Source organism: Rattus norvegicus, chromosome 16, assembly GCF_036323735.1.
Source record: "Rattus norvegicus strain BN/NHsdMcwi chromosome 16, GRCr8, whole genome shotgun sequence".
NCBI lineage: Eukaryota > Metazoa > Chordata > Mammalia > Rodentia > Muridae > Rattus > Rattus norvegicus.
This window is the reverse complement of record NC_086034.1, coordinates 2,970,634-2,994,906: the sequence shown is the minus strand read 5'-3', so window position 1 is coordinate 2,994,906 and position 24,273 is coordinate 2,970,634. Positions and strand designations below refer to the sequence as shown.

The 24,273-nt window shown below is 43.3% G+C and overlaps 1 protein-coding gene across 29 annotated transcripts in view; it reads right to left on the bottom strand.

The window, feature by feature from the left end:
• The window catches only part of Erc2 (ELKS/RAB6-interacting/CAST family member 2), an 860,860-nt gene that overhangs the window by 685,352 nt on the left and 151,235 nt on the right, over positions 1-24,273 (bottom strand). For 17 of the 29 annotated variants that reach the window (XR_010058279.1, XR_010058280.1, XR_010058281.1 and 14 more), the window contains 2 exons: positions 23,953-23,976; positions 22,906-23,322 (listed from right to left, as the gene is read on the bottom strand). Coding sequence is in view for 25 of the 29 variants with exons in the window: in XM_063275106.1 (XP_063131176.1) it covers positions 22,906-23,322; positions 23,953-23,976 (441 nt within the window). In the remaining 4 variants the exon portion in view is untranslated. The remainder of the gene's footprint in view (positions 1-22,905; positions 23,323-23,952; positions 23,977-24,273) is intronic. The other 12 variants (XM_063275111.1, XM_063275110.1, XM_063275114.1 and 9 more) reach the window with 1 other exon arrangement.

Here is a 24,273-nt window from a genome sequence, read left to right as displayed (position 1 = left end):
ACTTGAGCTACTAGAAAAGCCACATGAAGTTTCTGACTTACTACCTGTTACTGAACTTCTCAGTAATGGAGATACACAGTCCAAAGGCCCCATCTGATGCAAAGCCCCCTCCTAGACAAGGTCTCTGACACCACAGTGTTCCTTTCTAGCTGTGCATACCCCCTACATAACCCACAAAACTGAGCACTCGAGCTCTGGCCCTTGCAGACTGTGCTTTCTGGTCTCTCACCCTCCCACCCACCTCTTCCCAGTCATTACCTCTCCCTCCCTAAATCTGGTACCTCTGCCCTCCTCTTTGTCTTCAATCATAGTTTGTGATCCTATTCCAAGGAAACCTCTCCTATTCTGTCCCCACAACCATCCTCTTAATGTAACCCATGAAAATCCCAGAGACTTTCAAAATCAACTCCTAATCGATGGGCACAGGATTACAGGGACTGGCATGGAAACCAGGCTAAACACCTCCTCTCCCACCTGAGCACTGTTTGCACGCACAAAAGAGACAATGTAACCAGAAAGCTGACAACAGGCCCTTGCAACAACCCTGACTGAGACTCCCTGAAAGGCTCCAGACAGAGTAGTCAGTCCACCTCCCCGTGGTCAGATTCTTCATTGGTAACAAGGTAATATTTATAGGCTTATCTTCACTGGGGCTACACTAAAGATTAAATTCACTAGTTAACTACATAGTAGTTATTAACATAGCACCAGGAATACATTGAATGACTGAAAAGCTCTATCTACATTAATGACAATGACAGTAATCTCCTCCACACAGAGGACGGACGAAGGGAGCTGCAGGGGCAGCTCTCCAGCACAGACACAGAGACCAGAGGTTCCCTGTTCCAATAGGCCTGTGTAGAGGGCCGCAATAACATTCGCCACCACTAGATGGCGCTGGCTTCCACTGTGCCCCATGTGGAAGGCCAGGATAGCTTCCGCCATTACAAGATGGCGCCGGCCTTCGCCGCGCCAGCCGACTCCCTTTCAGGAAGTTATCTGTGTGCGCATGTGCAAGAGTGCCTTCGTGCCAGGCCTTTGCCCACTCCGGGGCGTGCCTTATGAGATCATGGGTAAGCAACCAATCAGGTGTGGATGCGCCGCGCTAGGGTGTATATAAGCGCACCATGTTGGCGCGCCGAGGCTTCTCCATAAGATTAAAATAAAGTTTGGTCATAGCAAGGATTTCTATGTCCCCGCGTGTTTCTTGCCGGCGAGAAGTCGCGCGTGGGACATTTGGTGCCGAGTACCCGGGACAAAAAAGCCTCATCATCGCCAGTGCCAAGGGAAGCCTCCGTTTCACGGAAGAAATCCAGAAGCTATGAGTGGGGGTAAGACTCTGAGAGACTATGTTTAGCCTTGATCTGTTCCAGCTCAGTCCTCTGCCGGATGCGGCAGAAACCTTTATGGTTGCTCTGGCCGCCCTCGGGTTGTTTCTATTCACCTTTGAGTTTCTAGTTACCGCCAAACGGCATCAGAGGTCGCGTGGGAACTGCCCAGCTGTAACAGCAAAGCGGAGAGTGTTGGGGGAAGGGCGAGGCGGCGGAGTGTCAGAAACAGAGGGTAGTGAAAGGTTGCAACGAGAAAAGGATCCTGATCAATCTCAAGCACCAGGCCCTTCCAATGCGGAAGTGAAAGGTTGGGGAAAGAACGCCCCGGGTGAGGAGAAGGGAGGAGATAAAAGGAACACAGCATTTTGGGAGAAAAATTTTGTCTTTGTGCCTGTAAGAAGTGTGCTTAAGCTCCGGCTTTGCAGAGTCATACTGATTAGGCTTGATAGAAGCAGACCGCCTGAAAATTTATTCAGGAGAATCAAACAAAAGGACATCTCAGTGCCCGTGCACAGCTTGATGGAGTTAATGTAATTGGGTTGTGAGTAAAAATATTCAGGGCTGTGTTTCACTTCCATACCATTGGCGAATGTCAGTCGTGCTGCTCAGATAATATATCTCAGTATCTTACAGGAATTGGGTTTCAACACATTGATGGACTAGTCCAGGAATTGTGATGATCCATCGTCCATATCGACTCCACTCGAGTGGATAGTCACCGTGAACACCATCTGGTTTTTTCCCTCTTTGTCTATTGTTTGTCTCTGGTGCACCAGGATGTCCCCATGTCTGTCAGTGTATGTCTGTGGTTTTTGTTTCTCGTTGTTTAAATGTTTTATGTTTCATGTTCAAAAGAAAAAATGGTAAAAACTTTACCTGCCGGTCGTTCACACCTTGACTTGGTTTTAACTCGTTTAAAAAAGGAACAAATGAATAAAAAACAGCTTCAATCAGCCTTTGGAGCCCTGTGCCTGTAGCCAGGTGTCTAGATTAACTGGAGAAGCTGCCCAGAGGCTAAGCGTCTACACGAGCTGATCTTAAAGGTGCCAACAGCCTCTCAGCTTCCTTGATACAAGAGTTGATAGCTATTTCTCTTAGAAAAATCCCTGACTTATTACTTGATTCAACAGGTGACAAGGTGTTTCTCTTAAAATCATAGATAAAAGGTAAAAATGGTGTTTGGTGTAAACATTAAGATATGTGTAGCCACTTCAATTTGTTTCTGATTGGTTTTAAATGTATAATATGCTCTACTTGCCTTAGTTATGGACTATTGGCTTTCAAGTTATTGGATATGGTTAAAAGGGTATAATATTGGTAACAGAAAGTTGACATAAAGCTGGTAATCTGGATGGAGTCATTCTAGATAACATGTGACATGGGCCAACCTAGGGAAACAGGTCTGAATTGAGGTAATGTTTTTATGGAATTCTTATTCTAGGAACCAGGCTTCTAAAAGAATTTAGGACAATGTCTCTTTGTTGAGGTACTAGAGACTACGCCATCGTGCGTTCATATATAGGAATTGGCAGTCAAACTTTGTATCTGCATTTTGATGCTAATTCCACTACCCTAAGGACAGCTGCCTAGTCACGTACTCAGAACTCAGGTGACCTTCCAAAGTTGTGGCTGTGTTCTGGTGTTACAAAGAGAACTTAAAGATTGTGATTTAGGATTGCCAGTGTTACATTGACTAACTCAAACTTATTTTTAATTAAGGAAAAATCAAACAGGTAGAGATTGTTACAAGATTTACGAAGGATTGATGAGGTTTTGGAACTTGTGAGAACATTACAGCCAGTTTACTTACTCCAACTGCCATTTCAAGATAGATTTAGAGGATTGCTAACAGCCTTATATTATGTAATTTTGTTGCTTCTTCAATGTAAGAAGTTAGAACTTTAAGTCTTCCAGTGTATATGGAAATTTTTACTACAAACCTTTGCTCTCAAAATGAGCTTTAATATTTGGGGAGTAGCTGTTGCACTACTCCAGAAAAGAATATTTGAAACTAATTTCAAGCTTCTAAGGATATGTTAATTGGCTAAGTACCTCACCCTACCAGAGGACTTAGGTCTTTGTTATGCACATTGGAGATAAAGCTTCAGCTGTGTTAATACAGAGTTGTGGACTAGAGTCATGGGAGTATTTTAAAAAGAAACCTGGTAAAACATATCTTGTTCCAAACAACAGTTAATTGGTTATTACAAAATACTGATATTTGGCCTATTACATATACAAATTTTTCAGACAAAATTGATAATTTTACTCTTTACATGCTTTTGTACTTCCTGTATATTTGTGCATACAACCCATAGGAAATGCGCTTACTGTATTTATAGGTGGTTCATCTAATGAAAAGGCTACATGTATGATTACATCACTTGTTTATTCTCTTGTTTCTATTGCTTCAACACAGATTATTAAATTCCGTAGTTTAGCCACTGTTTTTAAATCAAACTTTCAATTCATATACTGATAGCCAATGTGTGGCTTGTGGTTTACAATTGATTTCAATTACTTAATGCTTTATTAGAGACAAGTTTTCTACATGAAATCAGTGAGTGATTTCAGTATAAATTGTCTGACAACTCACTGTCCTTTCAGTGCTCTGGCTCACACAACTAAACAAAACCATAGACCCAGCTCTTTAAAAATGGTAATGGAGTTGATAACACACCCTCATGAAAAGAGGAAGACTCCATTTGCTTACTTTCTACTCCCAGCCTCACCCTGCCAGCTCAGGGATTTCTAGTAAGACTGAAATTGGACAATATTTACAAGATTTGACATTTCTAATTAATGCTTATGTTTAGGTAAATAAAGTTTGTGAGGTGCTAGAGAAATGGCTTAGTGGTTAAGAGCACTAAGTACTGTTCCTTTATAGGACATTTAAGAACTCAAACTGGATTCCCTTGGCTCCTTAACAAGGGAGGACAATGATACCAGACAGATTATAGGCCTTACATAGGAACAATTAGTCAAAAAATCTCATTCTTTATATATCCAAAACAATAATGCTGGAGACAATAATTTGGTATACAAGTCAATTTATAAATACAAGTGCTCAGTGTCCTCAATTTAATCCTCGAGGACTTACCTTAATAAATAATATCTGTACTATATCTTAATAAATAAAAAGGGGGAGTTATCCCTGTATGCTAAATAATGCTCCTTTTATTTCAATTTTAAAATTTTGGATGCCAAAGTTTATGGCACCCTACAACTAGGCATACTTCTGCCTAGGTGAAATAGAGAGATCCACTTATTGACATGATCCTGTCCAGATATTCTATATGGGGAAGAGGGAATGTTTGTGTTTTTTCTACAGGATGCTACAAGAGTGTGCCAGCTGCCTGAGTGGTTGCTGAGACTTGCTGATCCTGGTTACATGAAGATTCAGCTCTCGTGGTTCGGGTCCCTGGAGTCATCCCTCTGCCCTGAGAGGAAGATGAAAGATTCCTCTTCATCCTTTGTCATCACAGAGATTTTGCCATTGCTGCAGTCAGTGTTACCGCTGCGTGTGTCCTGTCCCACTATGGCCCGCTCTCTGACCCTCTGTACACTGCTGCTTGCTGGAGAAGACTGGACTCCAGCTGTTGCTGCCCTCTTCATTTCCCTGGTGACTCTTGCTGCCTTAACTGGTAACTGGTGTTGTCATTTTACAGACTATAGCTTCACAAGAAAGCCACCTGCATAAAGCTACAGTGGACTGGGGAACTCTGTCCTGGTTATACAGATCTCAGAAATGGTTCCATTGTCTGCTGGTTGTCCAGAGAAAAATGACTGATCCTAAACTGTCCTGGAAAAGACCTTGACACTTTCACTGCTATTGTAGCAGCCATTACTGCTGCAGACATTGTGTCTGCAGTGTCTGGAGTTATCCTCCCCCAATCTATTGTTAGACAAGTACAGTGGGTGAACTTTCTGGAGTAGTTACTAACAATTGGGAATTCTTAATTTTATTATAGGAACGGCTTGACTACGGCCCTTGGTGGTAACAGCTGAGGAGGACCAAATGAGGTGCCCACTACTTATTGGGAGTGGCTCTGTCTGGTGCAACCCTATGCTGTGGATCAGTGTTCATACTATGGTTGGTTTGCAAACTCAGATCTCAACAGAAACGTGACAAGGCCATTATCACTCAAGCCCTTGTGGCCATTGTACAAGGGCCCTCCCCTGGAATTTGGTTATCTTGCTCAGGAATTAGTCGGTATCTGAGTTCTCTGCTCCTGCACCCCATGGATCTGTGGATCCATTGCACTGGGATGAGAGAGACTCATTGATCCTTTGATCAGCCCTTCCACATCGCTGAGGTTTCCTCATTGCACGTGATAGGGTGATCATGACTGCTATAAAATAATATAAATTATAAGGGTGAGATGTAGAGGGCCGCAATAACATTCGCCACCGCTAGATGGCGCTGGCTTCCACTGCGCCCCACGTGGAAGGCCAGGATAGCCTCCGCCATTACAAGATGGCACCAGCCTTCGCCGCGCCAGCCGACTCCCTTTCAGGAAGTTATCTGTGTGTGCATGTGCAAGAGTGCCTTCGTGCCAGGTCTTTGCCCACTCCGGGGCGTGCCTTATGAGATCATGGGTAAACAACCAATCAGGTGTGGATGCGCCGCGCTAGGGTGTATATAAGCGCACCATGTTGGCACGGCGAGGCTTCTCCATAAGATTAAAATAAAGTTTGGTCATAGCAAGGATTTCTATGTACCCGCGTGTTTCTTGCCGGCGAGAAGTCGCGCGTGGGACAGGCCTGTGTCTGAAATTGCTAGGAAACAGGGAGGGAAAGGGAACAGATGAGCTTGGAAAAGCCCTGTGTTCCCTTCTCTGAGGGGCAGCACATCATATTCTCCAGTCATTGGAAGCCGCTCAAACAGCAGATCAATGTTTCTCTCAGATGATCCTGATAGCGGTATGAGAATTAATTACAAGAGGTACCAAACTTGGAGGACCAGACCAAACAAAGGTAAGAGCAATAGCAATTAAAATTCACAGACAAATCTAAAAGTGTGTAGAAGGCAGTTTCTCCCTTTCTCAAACCCATTCATTGCCCATAGCTCTGTATCTAAGGATGGGGCCTGCATGCTATCCAATCCCAAGGAATCTTTCCCAAACACATACACATATGAGCAACATTAAATGGACTCAACGGGCTGCATTTACACATATGTACACATGTATGTATACATGTATGTATTCCACAATACTTAGGTAACAATGATTAAAGAAGAGATCATGAACTTGGAAGAGAGTGGGCAATGGAATGAAGGAGTTGCAGGGAGAGAGGCTGTGTTGTAAATAATGCAAAAACGGTATTATGTATGAAATCCTCAAAAAATTAAAAATTTAAATAAAAAATTATATATCTAGATTGTAGAACAAACAAGGTTCAGTGACATGTAGGGACAGTTCAGCATTGGCTTAAATGAGTGGACCATGAGCCAAGCCATGTCACTGGCCTCAGAGGCTAAGAAAAGCCTGGGAGTGCATAACTGTGAGTACATTCCTGTGTGCGTGTGTGTGTGTGTGCACGTGTGTGCATGTGTGCGTGTTTGTGTGTGTGTTTTTATGTACATTGGTGTTTTGCCCACATGTATGTCTGTAAGAGGGTGTCAGACTTTGGAGTTACAGACAGTTGTGAGCTGCCATGTTGGTGCTGCTGAGAACTGAACCTGGATCCTCTAAAAGAGCATTCAGTGCTCTTAACCGCTAAGCCATCTCTCCATCCCCTCTCTGAGTCTTTAAAATAAGTGATCCCTTAATGTCTGATCCTGTGAATATGATTTATCCCTGCTCATAAGTTGTACCAAGTGTTTCTTGGAGGCAGATACATATCAATATGAAGAGGAGCCGTGACCAGGGTGCTGAATATATTTTTTTTAAGATTTATTTTATTCATATGAGTACACTGTAGCTGTCTTCAGATACACCAGAAGAGGGCATCAGTTCCCATTACAGATGGTTGTGAGCCACCATGTGGTTGCTGGGAATTGAACTCAGGATCTCTGGAAGAGCAGTCAGTGCTCTTAACCGCTGAGCCATCTCTCCCACCCCCGGTGCTGAATATTCTTAAAACAAGTAAAACCTGATTCCTATTATCAGGGAATTGTCTTGAGAGGAAGCAGGTATATGTATGTTAAGTAACAAGCCAGCTCTTGGCAGAGCACCAACGATAAGGCAGACAGTGCATGGAGTAAACATGTGTCATATTTAAGTATATGAAGACCTATAAATCAGATTTTTTGCACAATATAATAATGCCTATAAGCAAATGCAAAGTAAGACCAAGATGACAGAGAGGTCACCCTAGGGTTTTCACAGATCAGTTCAAACACCTGGACCCCAATATGTGACCTATAAAACGCCAGCGGATAAGATTTGAGCCTGAGAAGGAAAGGCAGTGGTTTGGAAAGGAAGAGCAGCCCAGCTTTATAAGACCACTGACTTCCTTATCTTTCTTCAAGGCCACAGGGATGACGCATGCAGAAGCAGGCCCTGTCTTACTCTTTATAGGAAGTAGAGAAGCGTGTGATTCAAATTATACTGCACATGAAGTCTTAACAAATTCAGATTGCTAATAAAAGTGCTGAATAGCTACATGGGGTGGGTCAGCAAAGTCAACCCTTAGAACAATCCAGAAGAAACACAAAGGCAAGGAAATGGTCACGGTTAAAATGAGAGGGAAAATATCAAAATGTGGGAAGAAGTATAATTTTAAATGGAATTATAATGGAGACCACATGAGAAATCTAATAATAAATAAAAACTCAGACAAACCAGAGGGAAGAACTGTGTAGGAAGAACCGACTAAAACTTATTTTGACTCCCACACAACAGGTGGTGGTACATTTGTTACTTTGTGGGTCAAGTCCCCTGTGCTGACCTGGGCGAGTTACCCAGCTGCCCTGCTTAAACAATGGGGAAATGTCAACATCTACACCTCAGAACATTGTTCTGTGGAGGAACCGAGCACAACGCTGAGCTAGCTACCTGTCTGCAACTAGAGCATTTCTTCATTCAGTGGAGGTGCTAGCGATGATGATGGCACTGTTAGCAACGCCCAACAGGGCTATCCAAAGAGAGCTTCCATGAGCCTTCCTTAGTTAGCCACTAAGCCCAGTAAAACCTCAGAAATACAGTGCTGTGCAGTATACCCAGGTGACTGCACATCAAGAAGTGCCACCATTACGAACCACATTCAAGTCTTTTATGTAAAACACAATTCTCTGATGGATGGCAAGCCAAGGGGTGTGTGTGCAAAGATGACCGGCCCCCTCTAGTGTGACGGGACAAATGTCAACACTCTCAATTCGTCGCCTTTAAGTTTCCACCAAGCTCCCACTACCATTTTACGCATCCACACTGCTTGAGAGGAATCTTAATGTTACCCACCGAGGCTTGTGCCTGGCAGCGTTTTAAAAGTGTCTCAGGTTTCAAGTGTGCAACTGGCTGGGGCCCAAGCACCACATGGCAATCTGCTTTTGAAAACAACTAAGACTTGGGTCTTTAAAACTGTCTGAAGCCTGGCATGCGTTATGAAAGAACTTCAGTAGAGACCACCCTACCTGTAAGAGCGTTGATAGTTAGGAACATTGATACAATACCAACATCCAGAACCATTGCTGGTAAGGCATAATTAGGGTTTAAGTCTCTTTGTGTGCCCTTGACCTGAATGAAAAACCTCTTCCTCCCTTTAAAGAAAGTCATCTTACAATGTATTCCAGTTTGGATGTCAGTGTAAAAGATAGAGCAAAGATCGTTGGGTAAGCCAGGATTAAGTCCCAGCAAGTTAAGAAAGTATACATAGTTGAAGGAGAGGTGGATGCTAGGCTCCAACAGTTAAAGAACTGCAGGGGGAATGGAAGATGGCTTAGTGGATAAGAGCACACGTGTTGCTCTTGCAGAAGTGGGATCTGTTCCTAGAACCCAAATTGGGCAGCTCAGAACCACCCTCATGGGCACTATGCACACACACACACACACACACACACACACACACACACACAAACATTTAATTTTTAAAAACTAGTTACAGAGAGTGGACACAGAACTCTTTAGAGCAGCAGTTCCGGATCTGTAGGTTAGTGACCCTTTGGGCAAACCTCTGTCTCCAAAAATAGTAAAATTACAATCCATCAAAGTAGCAAAATCACAGTTATGAAGTAGCAATGAAAATAATTTTATGGTTGGGGGGGGGTCATCAAAACTTGAGGAACTGTGTTAAAGAGTCGCAGCATTGGGAAGGTTGGGAGCCACTGATGTAGAGAAATATGTCTGAGGCTGCCCAAGAGATATAAAGAGAAAATAGCAATGGAAAATAATAAAGCCAAGGCAAACCGAACTTTAAGTGGTAACTAATCCCCCGCAACCTGGAGCTATGCTTAAGTGTGGAAGCATTTCCTAAAACAGGATCTCTAGCACATATTGTAGCACTCCCGTGACAAATGCCCACCGGACAGAGCATGGGCACGTGAATACAAGAACGCTTCTGCAGATCTATGTGATTCTCTGCAAGAAAATAACTCTGCTCCAGTAGTAGCTGTTAAAACCATGCACTAGCAAGTTCATGTTGGAAGATTGGTTCCTTGACAACCTCCAAAGATACAAGCAGAAAACAGAAAAGAATCTGTAGCCTAGAGAAAAGTAATGTGTTTACCCAGGAAGGGGGAGATTGAATAAAACCATATATGGTTTTTACAGTGAGGGAAAGGAAAAAAGTTTTCTAAAACAAGAGAACCTGGTCAAGTGGGTCAAAAGATAAGTTTCTGTTACACTCAAAACCCTACACGGTCCAGATTTTACTGTAACTTATTACATACCTACTGTTATTTCATACATAGTTTTACTTAAGCTGTAGTGGGGCTCTGCCCAAGGCAAGACTTTTTAATAGCGATAATAAAAATACTAATAGTATTTAGAGCTAAGCATGTGTGGTCATAATGTTTTAAAGCAGAGAAAGGAAAGGTAATTCTGAGCGTCTGCGGCACATTTCCACGTGATAAAACCACTACACTGAAGAAAGACCGAAGCCCGGTGGTACTGGGGGTGGGGCAGTCCATGTTGAAAAATGTTACTTCGAAAGCACAGAGGGAGACGCAAAGTCAATTTGAGGAAGGCGAAGACAACACTTTTCAATATAAAATAAAACTGCCAAATAATGGTGAATCTGGGGATCAGAAATTGGGATTTCTGTGTCCTCTTGGGCCCGTGACTACCTCCCGACCATCAAATGGCCTTCCTTTTCATTAAATCCAAACTTCTTCACTTATCGTTTCCGAATAGGATGTCACCTCCACCCTCTCCCTTAGATTTCTTTTCCAGGACACAGCCCTGTATTTCCTGAGAGGGAGGGAAGGACAGAGGTAGGAATCCGGTACTAGAAGCAGCATCTCTCAATCCCATCCTCCGCTCTTCCTCATCCTCCAAGCCCACCCGCTTTTCTCCCCTTTCCTCCCTCCTGTTACTTTCCATGCGCAAGCCCCACCCCTCCTCCACTCAGCACATCTGTTTCCTGCTTCAGGCTCCTGCTCTTACAGTGTGGTGTTTGCGGTTTGCCCTTCCTTGAAGTTTCCAGAACACCGGACTGGGAAATTATGCACTTTCCACTGGCCTAGGCCAGCCACCAGGAGGATCTATCAGCTCACAGCTGATTTAGTGATTCCGGAGCACTTCCACGTGTCTAAAGCCACGATTTGTTGATAGTGTCTTCTTCTAAACTTGACGGTGAGGGTGGGTGTTACTTAATCTAGTAGGTAAAGTGCATCCCCACCGCCACCCCTAACCCCCACGTGCTGCTAAACACAGCCCCCTCTGCAAGAAACCCCAAATGCCGTGATGCCAAGACAGCGACATGCAGGGGCTTCCCCTGACAACGCTTAAGTGGGGAGCCTACCAGACATCTGGCTGCCCCAGGGGCACAGGCCAGCTGGGGAGGTTTTCTTCCTGACTGGGTTCTGAACAGAGCAAATGAGCATTTACAAAGGGAAAATCTAAAGCAACTTATAACAACTGGCCTGAACAGAGAGGCTCTTTTCCAAGTAAGTGCCTTCAAGCAGCTACAGGCATTCAAAGCCCTACTTACATGGACCGGATGCATCAATAAGCGCAGGTCCTTATACTAAATAAACAAAATATTATAGAAAAAACAAAAAAGAAAGGTGAAAGTCTGATTTAAAAAATATTTTTAAAGGCTCATCTGTTACTTTTCTGCTGCTATGGGAAACTCCTTGGCCAAGCTGACGTATGGAAGAAAGGTTTTGTTTAGGAATACAGTTCCAAAGGGAGACAAAACCATCCCCATCACAGTGGGGAAGTGCAGCAGTAAGCCCACAGGGCAATGGGGCTAGCAAGCTGAGAGTTCACATCTTACCCCAGGGATGGAGGAGACAGCACATTAAGAATAGCACATGGTTCTGAAGCCTCAAAGTCTGTCCCCAGTGAGATACTTCGGCCAATAAGACCACACTTACTAAACCAAATATCCAAACATCTGAACCTGTGGGGTTCTTCTTCAAATCACCACAGCAGGGTTAAGTGATACAGGTTACGTGTGTAGGTCAGAGAAAAAATTTTCTTCTATAATATCTACTATGTGGGTCCTGAGGCTCAAACTCGGGTAGTCAGGCTTGGTGGCAAATGCCCAAGTGTATGTGTTTATTAGGCCAAGAAGTCCTAATTGGCTCAGAATTTTCATGATAGATTTTTCAGGTGTGTCGTAAAGTTAGGGAATACTTCCACATGGTTCCTTGTAATCCACCTAAGTTGCTTTCCAATACCCACGACGCCTTGAATGAGTTTCAGCCTTCGGTGATAACTGCCAATGTCTAATGTACTAAGAACCTAGGAACCAAGACTACAAGCCTAATAATTGTAAGAAGAAGAAAAAACAGGCAGAACATATGTCTTCTAGCTAGAAAAACATTTCAAAGGCCAGGGAAAGATGGAGCTAACTGCAGACAGGCTGTTTTTAACCAAATGTCTGATTCATTTATCTGAATCAGAAGTCAGCATATTTAAGGGGTCAGGTTGTAAATATTTTAGGCTTTGTAAGCTAAGAAGCAATACAGGGAACATTACACATTTGAACACTATAATCATTCCATAGCTAATCACTTAGAAGGGTAAAAAACAAAAACAAAACCAGCCAGGTACAGTGACTCACACTTGTAATTTCAGCACACAGAAGAGTGAGGTAATAAGTCTGGGTCACAGAGCAAGACTCTGCCAAAGAAATAAGCACCAAAATAAACAAGTTGATTTATCAATAACACCATTGTCTGTTAATAAAAGGCCAGGTTTGGGGAATAGGCATGACATTTGGTGCCTAGGTGTCATATATATATATGTATGTATGTATGTATACATATATATGTATGTATGTATATATACATATATATGTGTGTGTGTATATATACATATATATGTGTGTGTGTGTGTGTGTATATGTGTGTGTGTGTATAGTTTGCCAACTCTTAGCTATATTAGTAAATATAATTTTCAATGTGATATTTCAACTTCTCTTTCTCCTTTTTCTACAAATTGCTCATACGTTTGTATTTTCTTCAGTGAGCAGAGCATTACTGCTTCCTGGACAAACCTATCTGTGATTCACCTTTTACAAGCACCGTTCACTTGTTCCACTGCTAGTGACTTCAGAGATCAGGAGGATCTTATCTGATAGGTCCTGTGCCATCTATGACCAGAAGCGGAGTGTGGTGGTACATGCCCGCAACCCAAGCGCTCAGGAGTTTGCAGCAGGAGAACTGCATGGCTTCCATAGGTTTGAGGCTATTCTAAGCCACATAGGACCTCGCCTTGATTTTTTTTTAAATTAAAAACAGAGATGTGACAGTGAATAAAGATCAGAACATTTTTCTGAAATCTTGAAAAGCATTTTGCAGTATCAATGTTTTTTTTTTCTGTTCTAGTGTTCTCTATCGCTATGATAAAACACTGACAATAGCCAGCTTGGGGAGGAAAAGGTTTATTTTATCTTACAGACCATAGTCCATTGTTGAAGGAAGCCAGGGCAGGATTTCAAGCAAGGGAAGAGGCAGACGCCATGAAGACAAAGACTCCCATTCAGCATCTCTCTTACATCCATGAACCTAGAGACGGTACCTCCTGCTGTGGGCTGGAGTTTCCTACATCAATTAGCAATCAAGAAAATGTCCCGCAGTCATAACCACAGGATGAGGGAAATTCCTCAATTGGGGTTCCGTCTTCCCAAGTGTGTCAAGTTGACAAGATTAGCCTTCACAGTGATCCAGAACAGTTAGTCAGAAGACAAGAATCCTAGTGTGTGGTCTACTCTTGATCACACTGAAATGTGTGTGTGAACTCGGGTGTGGTTAGGAGTGCTTAGCAATAAATTACCTACAGTAGACGTGCCTCAGGTTGAATCCACAACCCTTCTGTACTTGCTCTGAGACTCTGGACTAGTCACACAATCTTTCTAGACTTCAACTACCTCATTTGAGAGGAAAAGACCACTCTCTACCTCATTGGTAAATGGAACTTCTTAGAAAATGGCTGATTGGAGTGTGTGTTTAGTAAATGTTACACACCATCAAAGCTAAGTTTCCTAGGACCTCAGCACCCCTCCAGGACTGTGGGGAGCATTAAGCAAGCATGTTCTGTATACTACCAAGCCTCTCTACCAGTAAGGAACAGGAGGACCTTGTCATAGCCAACTCTGCCTCAACTCCCATGGCCACCACTTATAAAAAAAACACTGACATAGTCACACCCCAAGTGCTTGTGACTGAGGTTTTATTTGGGGTGTGTGTTTTAGTAAATAATGATTGTGATTAAAATTATGTCTGCTACCAAAAGGACCATTACCAGGGCCACCGCTCCTTGGGTGATAAGGACAGCAAGCAGCCTCTCCTAGCAAAACATCCCAACGTTCTCCGCCCTCCCATGGCCTCTTACACTAACAACAGCCATCTGCCCCTTGTTACCTTTCTCAGCAGCTGGAATTATCTTACATCTAATGGCCTCCTGGGGCTCCAGCAGTCTGATACTGTAAAAAGCAGCCAGTTACACTCATTAAAATCAATATGGGGTAAGACCTGACCCATTTCAAATTAGTGTATAGCATTCCAACTTTAAAGAATATATTAGGGTCTGAAGACAAGGCACAAGACCCAAACAGAAATGAATTATTGGTGCGTATCCCCTATTTTGTCTGAAATAGGAGGGGAAGCTGTGAAGTCCTCCCTGTGTATGCATTGTGTTGTTAACTTGGGTATAGAAGGCATGTTTTTCTGAAATATTTCATTGGTATTCATTCTTCAGGAAGTGTTTGGAACTTATTTAGAACAAAAGGAATCTATTGCATTGACATCTGTCAGTGAAAACCCCATATAATCTCAAGAGATACCACAGTCAAAATTAAATGTTTCCTCAGAAAAGAGGCACCATGGAGAAGTATGGCATTCTAGCACATGAGGAAAGGCAGGTCATAGAATGATCATGTATATATACATCTGAAGGCTTGGTGGCCACAAATTATCACGTTTGCATGAAAAAACTTGCAAGTGACCAATCGTAAGAAGTGCGCTGTACCCTTGGGCAGGACTTCATAATTATCTCTATTTCTATAATCAGGACCTTGGCTGCAGAATGTCAACAAAGCCACAGCATCCAGTCTTCCCTCAACCTTTGCGACCTGCTGGGAATTCTCACCCACCCACTGTTCTACCACCTGCTCACATAGAGACTCTCACAGGAGATAGCTATTCCTCCTTGAAGCTCCCAGCATGCACTTAGTGAGCAATGTCTTAGCTACAAGGAGAGATGAACTCTCCCTTCAACCTCCATGGTCATCACACAGATTCAAACTACCGGCCACCAAAGTAGCCTCAATTTTATTCCCTGACTTTGTCCCTTCCTAGATCCACTGTCAACGGATCATATTGTATGCCACACTCCCAGGGCAAATGCTTTGAAAGGCTTCCTGGAGTCTGAGGAGTAAAAGCCAAGCCTTTGTGGCTAACACTCAGAGATCTGAATGATGTAATTCTGAGTCTGTTGAGCTGTTCCTTCACCTTTTGGGTATCAGTTGCTCCAAACTCAGTTTTCCAAAACAGTATAATTCTCATACCTGTGGCTTGACCCGATGATCTCTTCTCTAATTGTGCTTCTCTACCATCAGATCCTTCTGCTACAGTAGCAGCAAAGGCCATAAAGAGAAAACTGTTTCCTTCTGGTCAAGAGAGTGGAATCTGGCACGGGTAGAAAACAGCATTCCCACTAGGCAAGTCAATCACCCAGCTAAGGGACCACCCTTTAGGAAGACGAAGCTATCTTAAGCCATGCTAAAGCGACTGGAAAGAGAGCCCAGTGGTTTTGAACAATTGCTGCTCTACCAGAGGACTTAAGTTCAGTTCTCTGCACCCATCCTGGGAGATTGACGACTGCCTGCAACTCCAGCTCCAGGGGGTCCAGTGCCCTCTATGGGCATCTGTACTCTTATACTTACAAATGGACATACATAGAGAGATGCATAAATAAAAACAAATTTTGAAAAGAAATAGGATGGATAGCTATCCCTTAAGGAGAGAGTATACTTTGTCTTCCCAGATTTCCCACCCCCTAGTACAGTAACTATGGAGCCACTGTAAGACTCTATTAGATCTGCCTGTTTTTCCGAGTCTTGACTCAGTGTGGTGGTTTCAATGTGACTGGCCCATGAGAAGTGGCCACCTCTATTAAGAGGTGTGGCCTTGTTGGAGGAAATATGTCACTGGCTTTGAGGTCCTATGCTTAAGCTCCGTCCAGGGTGGAAGAGACCCTCCCTTCCCCTGGCTGCCTGCAGAAGCCTCCTTCTGGATGCCTACTGATCAAGCTGTAGAATTCTCCACTCTTCCAGCAATATGTCTCCCCCCACACTGCCATGCTTCCTACCACGATGCTAATGGTCAGAACAGCCCCCAATTAAGTGTTGTTCTTTATAAAAATTGCCCCGGTCATGGTGTCTCTTCACAGAGGTAAAATCTTACCTAAGACACTCAGAAACATGTAGCTTTTCCTTCTTCTTCTTTTTAATACTGACCAGGGCCTAAGGATGCTTTCTCTACCACTTTGCACTTTTTCACGATTTCTCTGAAGCTTTCCTCCCCTTCAGGTGGTAGCTTATCCACCATGAGGCTGCTTATAAGTGGCATCGTTTGCTCCTCTCCTCTTCTCTCTCCCTTTTCCAGAAGTTGCCAAGATTCCAGCTTGTCTGCCTTGGAGTTTTCTTTTAAATTCTAGTAAAATTGTTCTCTGTGAGTCAGTTCTTAAATTCTGTTATCAACAAGACTAAGAACCCAGGAGAGGACCCCAGTTCCACCAGCGACATGTAATGACTTTGGCGGGATGACCCAAACTTTCTGGTAAGACTTGCTACCCTTGAGAAGCAGCCATGCCAGGAGTGGATCCAGTTGTCAACTCTATTCCCTTTAAATTGTGTAGCATCTAAGTGTTGCTTGATGTCCTCTGAGTGAACAACCCCAAGCCAGACAGAGCTGCAACCACTCCGACATTTGCTGTATGTCATTTGAGGACAATAACTCACTATTTTGTGCCTCGATTTCTTTATCCATAGAATAAGGGTGATCGCAACATTCACTTGGTATAGCACTGGGCTCACAAAGTAAGTATTAGGAAGCGTGATGTGTTTGAAATCACGAAATGGACAAGGATACTCTCATAGTTTCTTGCATATTTAGACTCAATATGTGCCCAAAATAAACCACTGAGAAATTCTCTAAGTATTTTAAATCATTTTCATTCATTAAAATATTTGCTGAACAGCTACAGGCAATATTGAGTCATGAGAATACTCATAGAGTACCGATCAGATTTATTTTTAAGGTACTATATTAACATAAGAAACGATTGCTCATTTTTATAATATCCAGGGAAAGGAAATCTTATGAAAGACCCTATCCATAAAATGCTAAGTGTGTGTGTGTTTGGAATATTTTCTGTGATAAGCCTTGTGAGTGGAAATAGAAATGTACTGAATCTCTGGAGTCAGAATTATATATGCCTGTATCAGCAACATTGTGGTGTAGTCAGCAGAACTAAGGACAAGCAGGTTCAAGGAAATGAGGCCACATGGTTCTGGTAGGGGTGGGGGAATAACTGGAGTATCATGTAGAAAATTTGAGGAGAGCTTACATAAGAGAGGTCATCGGTAAAAGAAGTAAAGCTCAAGAATACCAAGGTGACAATCTCGGCCCTGGTGAGTCTTCTGCTGGCCTGGAGACATCCTAGATAAACACGTTGACCATGAATTCATGATATGCTTCCCACTGCCTCCCCCATAGCACAGAAGGCAAACTCAGAACCAGTGTCCTGAGTCTTGCTAGCCTTGCGCCATTAGAAACACTGCCCCAACAACTTGAGTGCTTTGCTCTTCCACTAGCAAAGAAAGGCTAGCAGCCCCCAAGAAGTTAGCACAAAACAACAATAGCCATAACAGCACAAGACAGGCCTTTCCCATCAAGCAACTTAGCGTGCAGCCGTTCCAACGAGCCCCAACTACACAAAGAAGCCCTAACTACACTAAACGTAGAATACCTACATATCCTCTCTTCAGTTAGGCCATCCATACTTTACATAGCTTAGGTGGAACAGTGTGTGTGTGCAGAGAAAGCTACAGTACAACGTAAGCATTACCACATCCTACATTGTCCTAACAAATTAACCTATGTGGAAACAAATAGAGGACACACTAGGTAATGCTGAGTCTTGGCCAACCCTTCACATGTCAGTTGTAGCGCCTGGCAATGATTTTAGTGTTCCAAGTAAGTGGAGACCGTCACAGTGATGCTGTTGCTGCTGCTGCTGCTGCCGTTGTTTCCTGCTACACAAAGAAGTAGTTTCACTCTTGGTCTTTTCCAGACTGTAGAAAAACAAGAGGACACTGAAGCAAGCTGCTCGGCCACATGTAGAATCCCTGCCAACTCCAGAGGGCCTGGAACAATGGACTGTAGGAGGCCTAGACACGGGATGTACGTGGGGTCCAACCTCTGCCTGAGGATTAGTCGTAAAACCACTAGCACTCCAATCCCCAGCCTTGTACCACAGCTCCAACCTGGCTGGACTACACATAGTGAAAAAGAAATCAGGAATGCACTGAAGTTAAAACCTCAAATGCATTTTAAGTCCTGGCTTAAATTCATTCCAATTAGCAGGGGTCAGGCCATTTCTATGCTCATGCTGAGTTATTCTTACTGGGTTAATAAGACATATTGTTCTACTAAAAAAAAAAATTAAATACTGTGATAGAAGTGAATTCTCAGCCTCCATAGAGAACACAGAGACAGCTTCCAAAGAAATTTGCCTTAAAGGGTAATTATGGAGGGAAATAACCCAGACTTTCAGTAATGGGAAACAAGTATTTGTGTACTGTATGTTTTATAGGTCAGAAATAACAGATCAGAAGCAGGATTTTTATCCTCTAACTCAGCCCTGATGTCTTTCAGAGAATACCAGTGCAACCAGAGAAAAGTGAGTCACAGCTTTTGAGATGCTCTCCCTTTCCGAGGTCCTGTCTAGAAGTGACCCTTGTTTCCCTCACCCCATAATATGTCTGCTTTGCCCAGAACACTGTAGCAAAGATGCTCCTAAGAGGGGATTTACTGAAATGACTGAAGAGCCAAGACTAAGTCAACCTGATTCAAAAGGCAACTCTACCATTTACTACCTGTGTGATACTGGCCAGCTTCTCGCTGTCCTTTGTCCCTGTTCCCCAGGTAAGATGGACAAATAGTAATGCCTAGTCTACCTACCTCCACCTGCCTCTGCCTCCTTCCACCTATCTCGTAGCACACGGGCCTTTCCATCTGAGCAAATCAGTCCTCTGAGGTCCTTACCTGGCCGACTCCTTTCCCATCCAGGTCTCAGGTCATGATCACAACCCTGCAAGACACCTTCCCCAACCACTGCACTGGAGACTGGCCTCCCCTGGGCCACATGTTTCTCTGTCTTTTTCATAACTCTTCTCTATTTCCCACCTATTTCTCACAATAGAAATCACTACAGAAATAGAAATATGGAATTGTAGCTATCAGTTATAATTCCATACTTTCAAATAGATATTTGACAAAAATTTACATAATGTGTACTACACATAATGGCACACAGAGGCTAAGGCAGGAAGATGACAAACTTGAGGTGAGCTTAGGCTATATAGGATACACATACATACACATACATATATACATTCATACATTCATACACACATATACACATACATACATATACACACATACATGCATACAAATATACACACATACATACATATACACACATACATGCGTACATATATACATACATATATACATACATACATATTCACACATATATACACATACATACACACATACACATACACACATATATACATACACACATACATGTATACATACATACGAACATACACATACATACACACACATACATACACAAATACATACATACACCCATACATACATACAGATGTACGTACACATGTATACATGCATACATACACACATGCATACATAATATGCACATACATACATATACACGCATACATATATGTACACATGCATACATACATGCATGCATATATTCTAAATTAATCTGGAATACTAAATACACCCTGTCTCAAGCACACGAACAAATGATTACCCTAACTAATGAATAAGTGAGTTGCCGAATGAATGAAGTGGCTCCGAGATTTCAATGGGTCAGCATAGAGTATCTCTACAATGCCAATCACTTTGCTACTTCTGGAAATGTCTGAACTGTGAATGGCTAGTGAACTTAAAGTCATAGTTCTCCCAGTTTCTAACGTTTAGACTCTGAAATGCCCCTTCTTGCTAACACATTAATGAGACCCCCTGTGCTTTCTTCAGCACTGTGCAGGTAGACAGACTTCAGGAGTGAGCCTTAGGAGTGGAATGAGTCCTGCTGGGCCTCACCATATGTTGGCTGGAGGTTCGCTCAGCGGACTTCCACACCCACCTCTTCACAGATCAGCCTGCTCCATCAACGTAGGAAAACTGAGGAGGCAACAGAGTCTACTTGGAAGAGAGGCGTCGGAGTCTTGTGTAACCTAAAAGTGGCATTTGTCAGTTTCTAACGTGTAAAAATATTCTAACCGTGACCACTTTCAGGTTATCAATGGCTCAACAGCAGCCTCCCCGAATTCCTAAAACTTTAACAAAGGGCCTCACAGACTACCACAATCTTCTACAATCTGCCCCTTCTCTTGGGGCCGTCCACTGACTGGTCTGATGACCACCGAAACTAGCTCATGTGCAGGCTGCACTTTCTGAAACTCTCAAACTGACATCAAGACTCTAGCCACGCTCCGCTTCTTCTGTGAGAACCAATCAACTAAGGCACAGACTGCATTTCTCTTCTTCCACATGGAACTGGGCACACAGACAAAGCAAGGCGCCATCTATTAAGTGCTACTTAGAAGCAGAATCTAAAGCGGGAGGACAGAGGCTCCTCCCTGACCACAGGAACCCATGGGGGCAGGGGATGCTACGGCTGGTGGTTTCTCTGGCATCCCACTCTAGCTACATATATAACATCAGACCTTGGCCTTAAAATGAGGCAGCAGCTTTTGCTAACCATAGAGATGCTCTGCAACCACAATTCTGAAATAACATGAATAACGTTTCAAACCCTAGCCAGTCTTTATGCAAATCATAGTTTACATTGCTCTTCTGTAAACTGGCTTGGAGGTTCGAAAAGAGAAACAAGGGTTTGGCTTCTGCTCCATTGTATTAGCCACACACTGCTGCACGGCAGGTTAATCCCAAATTAATCGACTCGAAAAGCATATGTTCACTACCTCATAGGTATTTTCCCAATGGAAGAGACCAGGCACAGCTTAGCTGGGTCCTTTGCTTCAGGATGTCTCACAAGGCTGTAACGGAGGCATCGGCCTAGCACCTGTCTCGTCTGAAGGTAACTAACTGTGGCTATCTGTAGTTCCCATCGTTAGCATCCATGCTAGTACCTCCTCTCCTCACTGGATGTCAGCTCAGAGCTGCTCTCATAACCTACACTCTGGCCTTTCTATACAACAGTTCGTTTTAGCAAAATACTCTGAAGGCAAGAGGGTCTGCTTTCAAGGTAGAAGCTTCGGTCTGGTGTGACCTTACCATGGGAGTGGCATCAACATCCGCTGTCTCTGCCATACTCTATCTTTTAGATAGAAGTCTCCAGAATGAGCCAGTCCTCCAAAGGAGGAAATCACACAAGGGGTGAATTCTAAGCGGTAGGGACCACAGAAGATCCTTTTGGAAATCCGCCCATCACATTTACACTCTCAGAATTCGGGTGGGAAGAGCAGACCCAACAAAACGCCTCTAGGTATCTTAACACAAAACCAAAGCCATGTGGTTTCCAAAATATGTGGCTAAGACCTCGTGAAAATGAAATAAGGGAGATTCGGACTAGAGGACTTTAGGTTTGAGAAATACCAAAGTCCACTAAAATCCCCCAAGCAAACACAAACACGATTACCGACAGCGGATATCTTGACAGATCTCAACAAGGAAGCCATTCTTCCTTAACATCACACAAGGAACTCTCGAGGTAGCTGCCCATCTAAACAGGTGCTCAATCCCAAGCGCTCTAGTCTACTCTGAAGTCCGTCTTCAGTGCTGCCAATGTTTTGAAAGACATATCTAATGCTGTCATATGGACTGTAGTTCGCCATGCAGCATGTGTCTCCCTTTAGCAGCTTTGCTTACAAGACGCTGTCAGAGCCATCTTTACCACAGTAGCAAGAAAACTGTGGCAACGATTTCAAACGCTGGCTGACACACATTTTTCTCCCCTAAGCTTTAACGAACCATAAATTCTCAGATATCTGAGCATCTCAGCATTCAGTGATGGTGGCTAGCCAGAGAAACTAACTGCCTGTGAAGGACTTCGAATGATTTAATATACTACGGGTGAAACATATTCAGAACCCCTGGAACAGAACGTTCTAGACAAATGTAAATGCAGACAAGGATTACGTTAAACCCAGATGTTTGGCATTGGTCTGTACATTAGAACATTAGTCTCAAAAAAGAAAAAAAGAAAGAAAAGGAAAGGAAAGGAAAGGAAAGGAAAGGAAAGGAAAGGAAAGGAAAGGAAAGGAAAGGAAAGGAAAAAAGAACACATGTGTTTGGCTTTCCACAAACTCTGTCCCTAATTTAGTTATAAGAACGCTTTGGGTCACTGTGTTAATCATCTTATTTGTTTTGTTTCTTTAGAGACATATTTGACAACCAGGCTTAAACAGACCTGTACCTAAAAGCCCCCCAAAACCACAGCCATCCGTGGAAAAGTGACCATAAAGCACCTTAGCGTTACCATGTGCTGCACAGGCTTTGATTAATAATCAAACACGGGTACAGTGAGCGCAGAAAAATGCTCCCACGAAGTTCTACTTTAACAGCCACGGGCACAGATAGCGAGCTGTTAGCAGGGGAAGTGAGGGGGAGACTGTAGACATTTTCCGACCTGAGAAACAGTGTAATTACGTACTTCAGTATCTAACGCAAGGTTCTTACCTCTCTCAGGTGGATGTTTTCCTTCTCCTTCTGGTCTAAAATCACTTCCAAGTGGCTGACCTGAGACTCAGCCTCGGCCATCCGCCGTGTGCGCTCGTTGTCGTCCTCTAGGCTTTTCGATGGCAAGCCCTTACTCTGCAGCATCTCCAGGAGCTTTTTAATGGACTCGTCGCGGGCATTGAGAGTCTGTTTCTGTGTTTCAATCCTTAGCTCCATTTCTTCCAATGTCTTCCGCAGAAGGAACAGCTCCTTGGCCTGCCTGTCGTGTTCGGCTTGGAGCCTGCGGAAGTTCTCCTCCGTCAGCTCGATGGTGAAATGCTCTGCTCCTCGGTTGCCACTCTCTTGCTGCAGGAGGTGGTTGAGGTCTCTCTGGGTCCGCAGTTCATCCTGAAGGGCCTGGATGGTCAACTGCAGGTGCTACAGTGAGAAAGATGGAGTGGGGAGGAGAAGGGAGAAAGAGTTAGTGAAAAGGCCAAGCGCTATCAAGCTGCCGCCGCCACACCATGACGATGGAATGTTAATCATGAGGTCCAAGGGGCCAGCCATGAAGTCCTCCTCGGTGACTTCAGAAGCATGGGACAGCACATGAAGAGGGGAATTAATTCAGTGATGCTTTCTGAATGTCTTAGGAGAAGAGAAATGTACACACACACACAGAAACGGTATATTAGTGTCAACCACAAGGGAATTATACATCTACGGTGCTTAGTTTAGGAAGGGAAAGGGTTAGAGGGACACTTTCATGAAACACACCTTCTTAGGCCTACAACACTCCAGACTCAGTATTCCCTGTTTCCTAAGGTGTTCTTTATCCATTATTTTCCATGATAAATGCATATCCATTTAAAAATGAAAATAATAGCATCTACTACAAGCAGACACAAACAAGGACTTTATTTTTTTTTTACAAATAAAGCTGTGAACAGGTTTAGTAAACAGGATTACTGCCTCTGCAAGCAAAAGGGAATAAATGGAGACACAGACAAGCACGTTCAAACACGAGGGGCAGGGGAAGGAAAGCAAACAAGCAGCAAAGAGCAGACAAACCTTCGTTCTTCTGGCGTCCAGTAACTGAACAGCATGGGAAATGAAAAAAAAAATGAAGCAAAAAATCAACATAAAGAAAAGTCCAGTGCAAGCAAAGGATATTCAACAGAAAGAACTTAACACAGAGTACCTCCACAGAAGAAAAAGAAAAGAAAAAAAAATCCCATTAAGCCAACACCCATAAGCTACACACAATTCAGAGCTTTGATGCTGGATCAACGCAAAAAGAAAAAAGTGGGGGGAGGGGGCAAAGGAAAGAAAAAGAAAGAAAAAAAGCCAATCAAGGCTTAGTTCAATAGCCTTTTATTTCCCTCTCTCTGA